This window comes from Pan paniscus, chromosome 1, assembly GCF_029289425.2.
Source record: "Pan paniscus chromosome 1, NHGRI_mPanPan1-v2.0_pri, whole genome shotgun sequence".
In the NCBI taxonomy this organism is placed as follows: domain Eukaryota; kingdom Metazoa; phylum Chordata; class Mammalia; order Primates; family Hominidae; genus Pan; species Pan paniscus.
The window spans coordinates 41,126,558-41,142,409 of record NC_073249.2 but is presented as its reverse complement, the minus strand read 5'-3'; the positions used below and the strand labels follow the sequence as shown (position 1 = coordinate 41,142,409).

Sequence of the window (15,852 nt, the reverse complement as noted above, 5' to 3'; positions counted from 1 at the left end):
TAGGACTCTTTGCCTTCAAAGCCTTTCAGTCCCCTTCTTTGGCACACATTCAAGCATGTTTGCCCACCCCCTTGGGTTTCCTTCCTTCCTCATAACCTTGGCCTTCTGACCCGAATAGTTTTTTGCCCTGCTTCACACTGTGGAAGCCAGGGAGACCAGAGTGAGCCCCAGAGAGTGCACTGAGACAGGCAATTGTGTGTGTGTGTGTGTGTGTGTGCGTGTGCGCACGCACGTGTGTGTGTGTTTGTGTGCGCACGCACATGTGTGTGTGCATGCACACGTGTGCACAGTGCCTATGATTAAAAGGGTCTGTTGGGTTTAATGGATGCATTTGATTACCATGATGACTCCCTCCCTGGAGCTTTCCAAAACAGCCAGATGTACCAGGAGGACCACCTCCAGTTTTTGCCTTTGGTTCAAACTGTGGGCAGGGGCACAGGGAATGGTGAGGATTATGTGGACCTGCACAATGGAAGAAAAACTTAAGCCTTATTTCTATAGAACCCAACTGCCATCTCTTTCCACCAGGACACCAATTAAAGGATCTCTAGCCTATCGAGTCCTGGGGATAAAAGTAAAAAGAGTGAAAAGGCAGACTTGGAGGAAGCCAACAGTGCTGCTACTCCTGGTGACCCCTTGCTCCCAGCCTTCCCATCCACCCACTGCCTCCTTTCACTGCTAGATGGATGATCAAGAAAAATCAAATGAGAGAGCTCATTTAAAGTTGTTGTTGTAGGAGGAGATAATCTTTTCTTAGCCCACTCCCTGCTCTCTTTTCAACTTGCACTGGGTGTAATGTCCTGGACCCAGGTCTGGGGATGGCCATTGCCACTAAAGCTTAGGCAAGCGGAGTTGAGTCTGATTCTTGCCTTCTACATAGCTGCAGAGATGTGATATTAGGCTGTTTGGCTGCGATTAGATGCCAGCAACTCTAACTTGGCTTCATTCTTACCACAAGACTTCAGTGCACTGACTATCAGCTCTGATGACATGAGAATAGGTGAGACTGTCACTGCTGCAGCACAGGAAGTGAAAAGCCTGATTGGTCAGGGAGTCAGGTGACTTTGAGTCTAGTCCTTTAACTGCTGCCTTTAACTGTCTTTCTGAGTCAGGCCACACTTTTCTCACCTTAGGGATTCAGGAAAATCCCCAAGTTTCCTTCTGGCTCTAAAGTCCTGCCTGTGGATGGAGAAAGTGCCCTTAGAGAGATCGGAAGATTGGTGTCATCTCTGCTCCAGGGTGATCTTAGGATTGGGAAAGGGAAGCAGCTGCTTTTCTAATGGTGGACAGCACTCCAGACCAGAGGGTCACAAAGCTGGGTTCATCCCAAGTATTGACCAACTGTTTGACCTTGAAAATGTAGTTAACCTTTATATGCGACCAATTATCTTTCAAAAGCAGAAACCACACCCTCCACAGTTCTTAAGCTTTCTCTGAAGAAAACCATCAGGATAAATAAAGTGATAAGCTAAATTTTCCTTTGGACTGTGCTAGCAATATTGCACCATCTCAAGCAGCAGAGGGGAGAATCTATTTAGAAACATCCACTGAAAGCGCCTGTGCTCTATCAGTACATTTATGCTGAGTGGCTATGATTTTGATCAATGGTGCTCAAACTGGCTGCATAATAGAAGCATGCTTTATCATTTAATTTGGATTCTTGTTGATCACTTTTGAAGATTTACTGAGTTTTGGGTATAATTTGGCAACCTGTACTTTTAACAAATCTGAAAAAGCTGTAAAGGTAATTTGGATGCTTATCCAGGGCTGAGAGACACTGATTTATGCATTTAATTTAACAAATTTTCATTGAGGCTGTGGCTGTGTGGAATGTAAAGCTGTGTAAGGGTTGGTCTGGTCTCGGCTTTCTAGGAAATCCTAGTAATTTTTGCTACCAAAGGAGGCAGGCATGAATGCAATGAATTGTAATTGGGTAAAACTCAGGCACCAATAACTACAACAGAGGAGTGAACAATCAGAATGGAGGGTAACTATGAACAATTAGTGTGTCCATTCCAGTATATTGTCAGGCAGGGTACACCTCTGGCTGTAATCAGTTTGATGAGTACTCCATTCATGGTGGTGATGCCTCAGAGGAGCAACACTGGAACTGAGCCTCGAAGAGTCAGAAGGATACAAATATATCTCTGAATTTGCTTAGAGTAATGTGTGGAAGAATACACTATTGAAGGATAAATCATAAAAATAACAAATTTACCCACAGAAAGAGAGAAGGAATAGAGACCAGGATAGAGATTCGACTTTAAATATGCCATGGTTTTATGGATTTGCTTTTGAAGCTATGCAAATATTTTTACATCATTTTGTAACAAAAGACAAAAAAGCAATTCCTAAAATTTTATAAAGTAAAATGAAAGCAAAAAGAAAGTACTTAAATGTATTTCCAGTTACAGCGTAATCATACCAGGGAAGTATTTCAAGTACTGTAAAAAAATAAGTATTTTTTTATGTCCTTAGTGGGGTATACCCTAAGAGCAACAACAACAACAACAACAAAAAAAACAAAAAAAAAATCTTAAGCTATTCTTAGTAATCATATTGTTGGTGGTAGTAAAGTGATAGTGTCTGTGAAGTATGTTAGGTATGTATATTGTTTTATGTGTATGTGTTATATATGAGTAATCATATGATTGTCATAGAGAACGAGGATTTTTTTCTTTTTCTTTTTCTTTTTTTTTTTTTTTTCGAGATGGAGCCTTGCTCTGTCACCAGGCTGGAGTGCAGTGGCACAATCTTGGCTCACTGCAACCACCAACTCTGTGGTTCAAGCGATTCTCCTGCCTCAGCCTCCCAAGTAGCTGGGATTACAGTCATGCGCCACCATGCCCGCCTAATTTTGTATTTTTAGTAGAGACAGGGTTTCTCCATGTTGTCCAGGCTGGTCTCGAACTCCCAACCTCAGGTGATCTGCCTGCCTCAGCCTCCCAAAGTTCTGGGATTACAGGCATGAGCCACCACACCCAGCCGGGATTTTTTCTTACGGGAGAAAGATACAGATGTGAGATTGACAAAGTGAAGAAAAACCTGTGGTTCTGTATTTGGGCTGGAAGTATTGTTATGAACTTGAGCTCTATATTATTTTTTAAAAATACGTGTTTACTGGCTCTATCTACCAAAAAGAACAAAAATAATGAACAACCTAGTAGTACTGAACACCTCTAGCTCTCAGACTGTGTTTTCTAAATACCATTTTCTCTTAAAAGGAACCAGAGTTTCTTGAAGAAATGTCTGAGTCCAGATTCATGGAAGGAAATATACATGTCTGGAAAGTCTTGTTATACCAGAAAACACAGTAAGTATCAAACACTACTGTCATGTCAAAAGAACTCAGGAATGTACTTGAATAGATTCTTACTGATCAAACATGAAATACTTTGAGCATAAGAAAGGATAATAACTGCAAAGGATTGAAATTCACAACAAATATGTTTACTTTTTGAGTTTATAATGATACTTGTATTAGTCATTGAAAAAACTTTCATTATTTAAAAAACTAAGTAAAAGGAGAAAAAATCAAGCATTTATTTTGATTCTCTCATATGATCTATATCTTGGGATGATCAAGTAGATGAGGGGAAGTTGCTCTTTATAAAAATATTTCAACTAACAAATAAGGAATAAAGCAATTAAAATGTGACAGTTTTGCAACCTCCCTAATTAGGGTTGCCAGATATAGCAAATAAAAACATTAGGACCCTTGCTTAAATATGAATTTCAGATAAACAACACATAATTGCTTAGTATATGTCTCATGAAATATTCGGGATATAACAGAGGACTTTAAAAAGTTCATAGAAAATGGAATTAAATATAAAAATAAAAAATAGAAACTTTATTTCTCAGCATAAGCCTTGTCAAGTTTAATACACTTTTGTTGGTGATGATACCAGCCATTTAGTCCATCCCTAAAGAACTGAGGGCCCTGGACATTTAACCATGTCAATGCAGTCTTTTTACATGATTAACTAAAGAAAATGGGTGCCATTTAAAGATCTTTTTAACATTAGGAAACAAAAGGAAGTCAGAAGGAGACAAATCAGGACTATAAGGTGGATATGTAATGATTTTCCATCAAAACTCTCACAAAGCTGCCTTTGTTTGATGAGAGGAAGGAGCAGGTATATTGTGGTTGAGAAGGACTTGCTGGTGAAGCTTTCCTGTGTGTTTTTCTGCTAAAGCTTTGTCTAACTTTCTCAAAACACTCTCATAACAAGCAGATGCAATTGTTCTTTGGCCCTCCAGAAAGCCAACACACAAAATGTCTTGATCATCTCAAAAAACTGTTGCTATGAACTTTGCTCTTGACCAGTCCACCTTTGCTTTGACTGGACCACTTCCCCCTCTTGGTAGCCATTGTTTAGAGTGTGCTTTGTCTTCAGGATTGTGCTGGTAAAGCCATGTTTTATCTCTAGTTAAGACTCTTCAAAGAAATGCTTTGAAGAAACGAGGGGGATCAAGATCCACTGAGCTTTACAATTTCCATTGAAAACTCTGCACTTGTTTGCAGCTAATCTGGGTGCAACGATTTTGATACCCATCAATGGTCAGTTTGCTCAACTTTAATTTTTTGGTTAGAATTGTGTAAGCTGAACCAATTGAGGTATCCATAGTGTTGACTATTGTTTGTGCTGTTAATCATTGGTCCTCTTCAATTAGGGCATGAACAAGATTAATTTTATCCTCAAAAATTTATGTGGATAGTCTGCTGCTGTAGGTTTCAAATGGAAAATTGTCCCATCCCTTCTTAAGACGAGTTATCCATTTGTAAGCTACTGGTTTCTTTGGGGCATTGTCACCATAAAGATTTCATAAAACAGCAATGATTTCACCATTCTTTCAAGCTTCCCCATAAATTTGATGGTTCTTGCCTCAATTTTAGCAGAATTCATGTTGCTCTGATAGGAGCTCTTTTCACACTGATGTCTTATCTTTCTTGGTGCATCAAACTAGATTCTGTTCAGACATATTATAACAGATTAGAATGAGTATTTTGGTGCAAAAGGTTTTTGAAATCCTTGCATTGTTTTTTCATAATACACATTTTCCATGAGTTTTTGAAGGCCCCCATACTTATTCTAAATGATCATTCATTGTTTATCTGAAATTCAAATGCAACTGGATATTCTATATTTTGTTTGGCAACCCAACAATGAATTTATAAATCTAGGCAATGATCATTGATATTGTGTGACATCACATACATGCACATACAAAAGAAATGACCAGACCTTATGACCCTCCTGATAGAAATACCATGACCCATGAAGTAGCCTTATCAAATTATTGAGCTTGAATCAATCAAGCTGGCAGATCTAACTACAAGTTTACAGGAAATACAGGGGGATAGAGGGACACATTAAATGATGTGCAATCAGGAAAATATAGGCTGTTGGAAACTCTATACAACAAATGACCTAATTTTATAAATAGAATGAGAGAGAGAGAGAGAGAGATAAAACAATCATTGATATTTAGTATTATAGAATTATTTTTATATTTTTGATGAGTGTGATATTGCTATTGTGGTTACTATTTTTTAAAGAATCTGTTTCTTGAGATACTTGTTGAAATACTGAAAGTTTAAATATGAGTTGCTTCAAAACAATCAGAAGTGTGGGTAATGTGGATGGGGTGTAGCCAAAGCAAGAATGACCACACACTAATCATTGTTGAAGCTAAGTGAGGCATTCATTATACTATTTTGATATGTGAGAAATCAGTATGTTATTTTTGCTTTTGTATATATTTAAAATTATATATAGTATTTTTTAAACAAAATTAAGCAAGATCTCAGTTGATTAGGTAGGATAGACATTCCAAGCACTATTCTAGGTGCTTTATTTATATTATCTCATTTTAATCTCATAGATACCAAATGAAGTAGGTATTACAACATTACTCCTATTTCACATATGAAGAACCAAGTCATAGACAAATCAAGTAACTTGCCTAAGGTCATCTAGGAGTAAATGGTGAAGCTAGAGTTTGAACCCAAGAAGTCTAACTTCATACAGTCTAAGCCCATAATCTTAACCACAACACTCATCCTCTGAACTGGCAAAGTTGGTTTATCTGCTTTGATATTTGTGGCTGCTACTTGGGGTCATCTGGCCCTGTGCAGTCCTGCTTCTCATGTGGTGCACTTGGTAGTGATGGTCTTGTCATTGGCAGTATGCTCTGTTTTGTAGGCATTCTAGCATGAGATGGGTGATCTGACTAAATAGGCTTTAAGGTCATGTCTAATTATGCGATTCTAAGATTCTAAGTAGGTTTTCTCCCCCACAAAAGTGAGTGTCCTGAGAGTGTGGTGTGGCAAAAGTTTACCTCGAGGATATATAAAGGCAACTAGGAGAGGTATCAGTAACCCAGGATGAGGCAGCACAGGGAGCCTTGAGCTCTGCAGATTGGCAGACAAGTCACAGGGCCTGCCATTCCTCAAGAAAGGCTGTCTTCTTCCTTACCAAGCCTCTGCCCTGCAAAAGGCTGCACATAGAGTGGATACCTCCATTTTCCAGGTCACAAACTTGGTTTGGATATTTGCAAAATGTTTTCATCAGCTTCTCAATATAAACATGATTATCTTTACAAAGACCCACTCTACTCCCCCAGGAGGTAGACAGTGCCTGGAAATGCCTTGTTTTCTAACACTGCAGCTCTTCCAAGCTGGACCAAACCTTCCCCAAACTGCAATCTTTCCAAGAACTGAAACGCGAATGCCTCTCCTTGAAGAATGCAACTGAAGTTCTCTACATGCCAGCTCTTCCCTTTCATTCTAACATCTCCTGTTTTTTTGCTACACACATCTCTTTGAGTAGAAGCAACTTGAGGTCACATCCAGAGGAATTGTGCAGGTGGCTTTAAAGGCCAACATAGCAGGCTCTGAAGTTGTAACAGGTGCATTGGTTTTTATCAGTTTATTGGAAGGAAAGATGGGTCCATGTGCAAGGCTACTTTTTTCAGATTGGGGACAATCTCATAGGTTGGCAGACACATATGTATTATTTTTCATAACTCAAAACTATCTATGGAACTGCCAAGAGTCAATTCCAACTCTCTGTTTGGATAAGATAGAGGTTTCAAAGGAAAGTTTTCCTTGGCAAAGTGTATGTCTTGGCGCTAACAGTCCTATGATGAAAATACCCAAGACCAAAGGCAATACAGGGCTGCTTTCAATTACTGGGGTTGAGCTCATTGGGAATAGGTCTCATGATATTCTTTGGATTAGGAGCAGACACTGTTTCTATTGGCAACCAGGGGGAAAAAGAAAGAGATCATTTCTCTGCTATTTGGTGGACTTTTCCAATTATGGAAAGGTAATTCAAATCTTTGGTGACTTTGGAAATCTTCCCACTGGAAAATTCCTATTGATTTTTGGTGTTTGCCTTATTCTGGAGCACTGAGAATATGCTGGAGTGAGCAGAGTCTAAATTGTCCAGGGGCTTGATAAGAATTCTCAGGCAGTGGGACTGGCAGAAGTGCAGCTTGGGACTTACCCAAACGCCTCAGAAGCAGGCTCTGGCTTTTCATGTGAATTGAACTCATTACTAACAAAAGAAGAGCATCCCAGGATGCTGGCAGAGAGCAAATCAGAAACATCTTCAAGGCCAAGAACCTAGAGAAACTTAAGTAAAGTCAATAGAAAATGAACTCAGTAGGAGAGGGTGGGGAAGAATGATATTTCTCTTTTTGGATTGCAAGCCAATAACTTTTTTTTTTTTTCACTTTGCTGACGATCCTCAGTCACTAATAAGGAAGCCGATGCGCTCTGTCCAGACAACTCATTTCATGAAGGTCAAAGAGGGTAGGCCTTGTCCTTTGATCCTTGACACTACTCTGCAGTCTCTTTTGAACTTCACACTTGCTGAGAAATTTAGGTGGAGATGAAATGAGAAAACTTTGACTAAAATAAGCAGTGCCCATTTTTAAAATTTTTATTTTTTTGTCTTAATTTTCAAACAGCTGCATTTGGCTTAGCAGCTGCATGTGGCCCTGCACCCACCCAGGCCCCTATCTCCTTCAAAAAGCCGTGAACCTTCCATGCTGGTCTAGACCCATGGCTCTCCTAATTACCATCTGTCTGATCCTGGGCAAGCCTCAGTCATCTCAGCTGCAGAGAAGACATGCAGTACATCAGTGCTTTGGAATTCCTTTTCCCAGTGACTGAAAATATACTGAATGAATGAATGGCGATTTTGAATACAACCTAAGATACACCTTTGGTAAACCCAGTGCATACTAAAAACACAATCCCTTCCCTTCCCTTCCCTTCCCTTCCCTTCCCTTCCTCCCTCCCTCCCTCTCTCTTTCTCTGTCTTTCTTTCTCTCTCTCTCTTTCTTTCTTTCTTTTTTTTTTTGACAGTCTCGCTCTGTTGTCCAGGCTGGAAAGCAGAGGCCTGATTTCGGCTCACTGCAACCTCCATCTCCTGGGTTCAGCAATTCTCCTGTCTCAGCCACCTGAGTAGCTGGGATTATAGGCATGCACCATGATGCCTGGCTAATTTTTGTATTTTTAGTAGAGACAGAATTTCACCATGCTGGCCAGGCTGGTCTCGAACTACTGATCTTAAGTGATCTACCCACCTCAGCCTCCCAAAGTGCTGGGATTACAGGTGGGAGCCACTGCACCCAGCCAGAACACAATTTCCTTGGTCCCTTTGCAAATTGGAAATGTCCAGGTGAGCTGTTCTCCTGATCACTTCCACCTGAGCCATGAATGGCTTGGCTGTCAGTTGTATCAGAGTTCCCAGCCCTGTCCTTGGAGCAGTAGCCATGTAATCAATATTCCCAATGACAGTCTCATCACAGCCTCTGCCATCTCGATGAGAAAATATAAGGGGCCTTCTGTCTGCCCTTCTCCACAGACTAGAGGTCCACATACTAGGCTTCCATGCAAAGAATCACCAATGCAGAGTTGCTGGGATCCATCTCTCCATGACAGTCCCACCCATGGCATTCCCTCCTCTCCCACCTTTCCCAGCCATCCTCAAGCTTTCTGCAGTGGGAGTGGAAAGTGTCTGGAAGGGATCAAGCACTGGCAGAGCTGAGCAACTTCAAATTTAATTTCCTGGAATGACAAGAGCAACGGCAGTGTGCAGTGACAGAGTACCTCGCCAACCACCCCCACCATGGAGAAGGGGCTCTGAAAGCTACGGTCTGCTTGATGCAGATGGGAGGATGTGGGGGCAGCAGTCAGGCTCCCCTGAATGTAATGTGAAGATCCCACCCAGCCCGATGACAATGTCCACTCCTTCTTCCCCATCTTCTCTCAACCTGGACAAGGGCTCTGAACCAAAGTCACCTTCCCTGCCTCCTCACCCTTCGCCTTTCTATGTTTCCCTAGGTTCCTCTTGGAACATGCTTGATTGGGACTTGCTCACTCCAAACTGGGGACTTAGCAAGGTTGATTTCTACAATTAGAATATCCTGCCAATATTTCCTTCCCCTCTTCTAAACTCTTGCTCTATTTCATCTCCTTCTGGAGCTCAGATCACTCGTTAACATTTGCATCCATATTAGGGCTCAATTTATCTTAGCTTCACAAAAAGCCAGAGCCAGAGGTGGCCTTAATAGATTACCCAACTGCCTTATGTTCCTTTGGGGAAACTGAGGCCCAGGGTAAGGAAAGAACTTGTACAACTCATGCATTGAGGGAGGGGTAGATCCCTAGTTACAACACAGGGCTGACCTCTCCGAGTCCAGAACCCTTCCCTCTGTGTTGATTTGTCTTGCTTCTCCTTTTCAAACATCTGACCCATGTTTTCTATTAATTTCTAAACTATCTAAGGGCAGTGACCTCTTCTTCTCCTTTTAGAGCTTCATGGTGCCTGCCAAAGCTAATACCTTATACTTTCAGCACATTATATACTTTTAGAAGTTATTTACATTATTGCATTTTTTCCTCATAAGATTACTTTCCAGCAGCAGCAGCAGCAGCAGCAGCGATGTAATTGACCCCCATTTACAGATGATGCAGCTTTAAGGCAGAGAATTCCATGGCTGGCCCAAGGATAGCTAGACATGTGGACTTATGTGGGAAAACAGAAGGCCCTGGCACAAAATCACAATGCAGACAGTGAAACTGATTGTTACCTAACAAGACCTGAAGCCAACGGAGCTCTGATGCTCAGAGAAGATGATGGGGTGCTCATGGATTAGCGCACGGTCCGATATTTCCCTGTGGTTCTCCGCTCACTGGATGCCTGATTCTCTTGTACTGTGCTTTAAAAACAGCAATGTTCAGAGTCACAGTGGAGTCAGGAAGAGGGAGCTTGCCATTAGTCCTGATTATTTAAGCAAACTCCCGTTCTTTCCTCCCGCATCCTGCTCTCAAACCTCCAATGTGCTGTGTGCAGATGTGCTATGGGCTCCTAGGAGAATGCTGTGATACAGACAGCGGGACTGGTCTCCTCTTGCCCCTCCCCATCCCATTTGTGCTGGGGGAAATGTAGTCACATCATTTGCATTTATCAGGAGAATATGCCTCCTTGTCTGTAGCCTTTAGTCTGACTGAATTGCTTTTCTGCTTCATGAGACACACAGCGCGGCAGCCCAGTGCTCCTTTCTCCTCCTCACTTCACCGGCGTCGGGCCGTAACCCACTTTGCTCTCCAGCGCATTTATCATATTGATCGTATAAGAAATAGATCATAAGCAGAATGAAATTACCGAATGCAATGATCTGGGGCATCCTATGGACCAGATCAATCTTGGGGCAGCCAGGAAAAAAAGTCCCTTGCTGTGACGTTTTCCAAAGTTGATTTTCATTGCAAATAGAAATTTCCATCAGCTGAGGCACCCTGGAGGGAAAAGTCTGCTGTGCTGACAAGGGGTGTGTGTGTGTGTGTGTGTGTGTGTGTGTGTGGTCTGAGAAAATGAGGAGGTGGGAGGGAGGGAGAAAGAGGGAGAGAGAGAGGGAAAATGGGAGCTTGAGAAAATTCATTCATTAGAAAGAAGACTTCCTTAGCTAGATCTCATTTGCAATGGATGTTTGAGGCTCTAGCTGTAATAAAACCCATTTTTTCTTGCCTATCTCAGATTCTCTAAATTGTTCTTGTATTGTGTGTGTGTGTGTGTGTGTGTGTGTTTGTATGGAAAAAATGGAAAAAGGTAAGACTCTCACTTGTTTAGAAGAGCCCTCAAGGACCCTTTTGAATCTGTGTGAACTCCTGGGCTGACAGCCACCTGTCTTTTCACACTGGACCTGGTCTGGGAATGTGCAGTGTTGGTGGGAGGCTGGAGTTTTAACAACATAGTTGGTACAGGACAGTGTGGAATTTATTTATAGACTGTTCCTTGAAAACATAAGCTTAAAGCCCCTCCTCTCCTAAACCTGAGGCTCCAGACATGACCTCTGCCATCGTAAGAATATTCTCCCTGTCTGGAGACAAGGCTGGTGGGTTCAGCTGAGACTGGAAACCCAAGTGAACAAGGTCTCTGGCAGCCTGCCACCACCTCAGACTGAGGCAGAAACCCACAGTGGGAATGCGGTCCGAGGCCCCCATCGCCCCCTTCCCACTGTGAAATCCATCCCCAGACACTGAGACTCAGTGTTATTGGCTTTGGCAACATTCATCATGCCAATAAACTCATTGAAATTGAAGAAACCAGAATGGGGACGGAGATCAGGGAATAGAAGGGGGTGAGGAGGGAGAAGGGAGGGAAGTGTGCAAAGGACAGCAGGGAACAGGAGCTGCCCTCAGATTCTCCGGTGAGCTGGAAGTGAGAGACGTCATGGATGCCAAATAGCTGAATTCATGGAGGAGAGAAGGCACAGGCATGAACAGACCTCCTCCCAATCCTCCAAAGCTGTCTCTGCCTGCTCCCTGTCACCACTGAAGCATCTGTGCTCACGGAAATATCTCTGGAAACCTTCCTGTAGAGCAAATGGCCAAGGAAACACACATGTGCGCACGCACACACACACACACAACCGTCAGTGAGACAATGAGAAATAAAACACCACGAAATATATCTGCCAGGACTATGGGGAAATATACCAGCCACTCATCTGAAGCCAGAGGAGAACCAGGCTGGGTTGAGGAGCTGAGCAGTTTCCTGCTAGCACTACCCTGTCCCCATCCCAGCCCTACTCCGGTGCTACATTCTGCCCTGGTATATGCTCCTAGATGTGCAGAGTTTTCTAGAGTTAGAAATGCTACTCAGAATTCATCCAGGATAGCTCTGTATTGTTTTCCCTGGATAGAGGACTGCCTCTCCTAATCCTGAAGACCCCCAGAAGTGGTGAAAGCCATGTTTCACAGCCCTCACCATCAGGAAAGTCCCCTCATTACCTGATATTGTAGCCTTGGCTGTTTCCCTTGTCTCTGTCATGATTGGACACAACTGTGCAGGGAAACATCAGAGCCCCGAAAGCCAAGCATTTGAAAACGGAAAACTACCAGGCTGTTCTCTGGACAAAACAGCTCCTCCTTCCATAAACTCTTCTTCAGTTTGTCTATTTCTAGCTGTTATTCTTGCATAGCTGAAGACTGTCTTTACTTCTTAGCAGTCCTGTTGCATTCATTCTTCTGTCTTCCTGTCCCTTGCTAGAGATGTGCCTGTGTGGTCAGTGGAGAGCTGGCTTGTCATCTTAGCTGCTGTATTTCCTCACCTACCGTCCTTTCCATCTTATCCATCAAATATGCAAAAAATTTTCAGAGTTTCTTCTAGGCAAGGAGAGGCAAAAGGATAATTGAAGAAAACTGAGGCTGATTTGAAGTCTGCAAAAAGGGAAGGAAGGATAAAGAGCTCTGATAAGAGAGGCAGCATCAGTAATCCAGGAATGTAGAATGAAATTTCAAAGACGTCCTTGGCTTTTTGAAAGCTGAGTTTCGTTCAGTTGTCTCAGACTTTTAAAAGAAGGAGCTAAAATAAGAATGATCATTTGAATTTAGGAAAGACTTTCTTACTTTCCAAAGAGAATTTATTTCATAATCACAGATTATTCTGTTGATGTCCAATCAATCATCTAATCTGTGTTGCTAATTGTCACAAGGCTGATCAAAAGCGTGGCTGTCTCAGTGCAACGCCATCCTGGCTACTGGCAAGCATGGAAAAGTCATGTCCTTTCGGCTGAGAGTAGGTTCCTGGATATATGTTTGCAAATTACAGCAAGTTGCTGAGGGAGGGAGCATTCCATGTAGGGACTTGTGGGGGGAGTTGGAGAACATATGTCATGTGTAGGAAGAGAACTGTAGTGTCTGCAGGGCTTCAGACAGCTGAGAAAAACTATGTGGATTCAGAGACTGACAGCAAGAAAGGAATGAAGATGGGATACAGGAATGTTCTCCCAGTGACTCCATGGGAACCTTTTTTATCAGCCAGGGGTTAATTTGAGACAAAAGGCTGGTGCTGTGAGCATGGGATTCCTGCCCTGTCCTGAGCCTGATGGATCCATTCCCTTAATGAAATGCACACAGTTTATTTTACCAACTCTAATTACTTGAAGAATGTGTATCAGGTTTCTTTATCCTTCCTGAATCCCCGCCAACCCCACAAGCCTTACGTGCACTGAGGCTAATGGAGCTTTTATTCCAATGAGTTGAGAGCCAACCCACCTTTGTGGAGAGAGGAATATTAAAAAGAAGGAGGAGGAGAAGAAGAAAGAAATGCTTAATGTTTGTCTGGTGGATGAAAAATTTCACAAGATAAATTAAAGTGTTTTCTGGCTGAATGGAGAAACGGGGGGCAGGATGGTAGAGATAATTTTTCCAGGACTCAAAATGATTTATCTTATCTCTGTGTTCTTTAGACAAGAGGTTCCATTTATTTAGTCATTTATTTTATTAGTTTTCTGAAGATACCCCCTATTCTTCCCCCACGTCCAACACAAAGACATAGCACTTGGCACAAGGAGCATGGGGCTGGGAGACAAGACTGGGATCCCTGGATCCAGGCTGTCATTCATTCAGCCCCATGCCAGGCACCAGGCCCTGTGCTGGAGAGACAGCTGTGCTTGCATGGAAATTGTTCCTGTCCTCAAAACTACCATCAAATGGGAGATAAAGACTCATAAACCAGTGAATATAATTCTCTGTGATAAATGCTGTGCTATCGGAACCTCTCTGCAACCCACATACCCCAATAATGACCTTTGATAAACCTTCAAGAGATCATCTAGTACAGTAGTTCTCAGGGTGATTTTTGCCCATCAGGGGCATTTGCAATGTCTGGAGATGTTTTTAATTGTCACAACTGGGGGAGAGGGGTGGAATCTCTACCTACAGGGATCTTGTGGGTAGAGGCTAGAATGCTGCAAAGTATCTTTCAGTCCTACAGTGCGTGGGACAGCCTCTCTCAGCAAAGAATTATCCAGCCCAAATGTCAATAGTGCCACTGTTTACAAACTCTGCTTTAGTCTATCCTTCTGCCTCAAGACAGGCCTGTGCTGAACCCATCCTGAGAACTATCTGGCTTCTCTCAAATCTTCGTTTCATGCTGCTGGGCTCTGCTCGGCCACTGCTGAATGGGCTTGAGAGAGGGAATTTCCTTTTGCCCTACTCTGATACCTGGAGATAGAATTGTATTTTAAAAGTAGCACAAATGGATACAATTATTTATGTGAGGTGGTAGGAATATCTTTAGGAGAGCATCTCAAATTCAGGGTGGAGTAGATGAAAACATAAAATCCTGCCTGGATGCCTTACATTTCTTTTTTTGTGGAACTCTCTGTCACATACAGAACTCCTCACTCGTAGAGTTCTTGGCAGTGGAAATAATTTGGGACTAGGTTGAGTCCTTAAATAGTTTCCCTTTTGCATGCCCCAACCTTTATTCTGAATGTTCACAAAAAAATACTGCCAAGGCTTTTTCTTCGGATCTTCATGTAACTGTATGTTATGTACCATGGAGTTATTTTTGAGCAATTAAGCCTCCTCATGCCAGGTTTTCTCATCCTCTACCAAAGCCATAAAGATGGGGCCTTGTGTCTGGCTTTTCAGGGAAAGCAGATGGCTCTTTGGGTACTGGCAGGAGACAGGTGTGAAGTTTCAGGGGCCGGAGGGCTTGTCTGGCATACTATGCAAATTTGGCTGCATTTTGCATCCCTCCTAGGAGCTACAACCAAATGGAGCTTGCTTCTACATCTCTCTCTCTCTGTCTCTGTCTCTCTCTCTCTCTCTCTCTCTCTCTCGTGTGTGTGTGTGTGTGTGTGTGTGTGTGTGTGAGAGAGAGAGAGAGAGAGAGAGATTGACTGTTGTGTACATATGTGTACTGAGGTAGCAACAAAAGCCGTCATTTTATCCTGGTCTAAATTGTACAAAAAAAGATGAATGAATCCATCAGGGTCAGCTTTCTGGGAGGACAGTGTGTAATTCTCTTTTTAACTTGATCAGCATCTGAGTCTGCTTCTTGTCTCCAGATGCTGAGACCTCAGAGTGGCTGGCTTAGCAGCTGACAGTCACCAGGAGGCTCAGCGGAGGAGTGCTGATGAATTCTTCTTACACGTAGACCATAGGTTAGTGATAGTTGCAGTTGGAGATTTGCATTAATTGGTTTATCCTGGATTATGGCTACTGTCCTTTCCTTTAGAAGCGGCATTGTGTGAAGGTGACTACATGCCAAAGATTTTGTCAGAGGCATGTCTCAAGTTTAAATGCTTTTTTCTTAGATCTCCCAAAGTACTTATCAAACCATAATTTTTATATTTTAAAGAATATGTTTCCTGTAACTATCAGATTATTTATTTTGTCATGGAAACACCCTCTAGTCCCCAATAACCCAGAACCAAGAAGAACAAAACCTTATTTCTACTGACTTCCAGTTTCTGCCCCAGCTTCACCCAAGCCTAGTAACCCAGAGATTTCGGGCTGGAGGAGAATTTGAATGTAACTAA

General features: G+C 42.4%; 1 protein-coding gene across 1 annotated transcript in view; it reads right to left on the bottom strand.

Annotated features, from left to right (window-relative positions):
- The window catches only part of PLXNA2 (plexin A2), a 247,885-nt gene extending 234,848 nt beyond the window's left edge, over nucleotides 1-13,037 (bottom strand). The window contains exon 1 of the mRNA XM_003831204.8: nucleotides 12,311-13,037. Within this exon, the coding sequence (XP_003831252.5) occupies nucleotides 12,311-12,350 (40 nt within the window). The 5' untranslated portion in view covers nucleotides 12,351-13,037. The remainder of the gene's footprint in view (nucleotides 1-12,310) is intronic.
- Nucleotides 13,038-15,852: the final 2,815 nt, after the last annotated feature.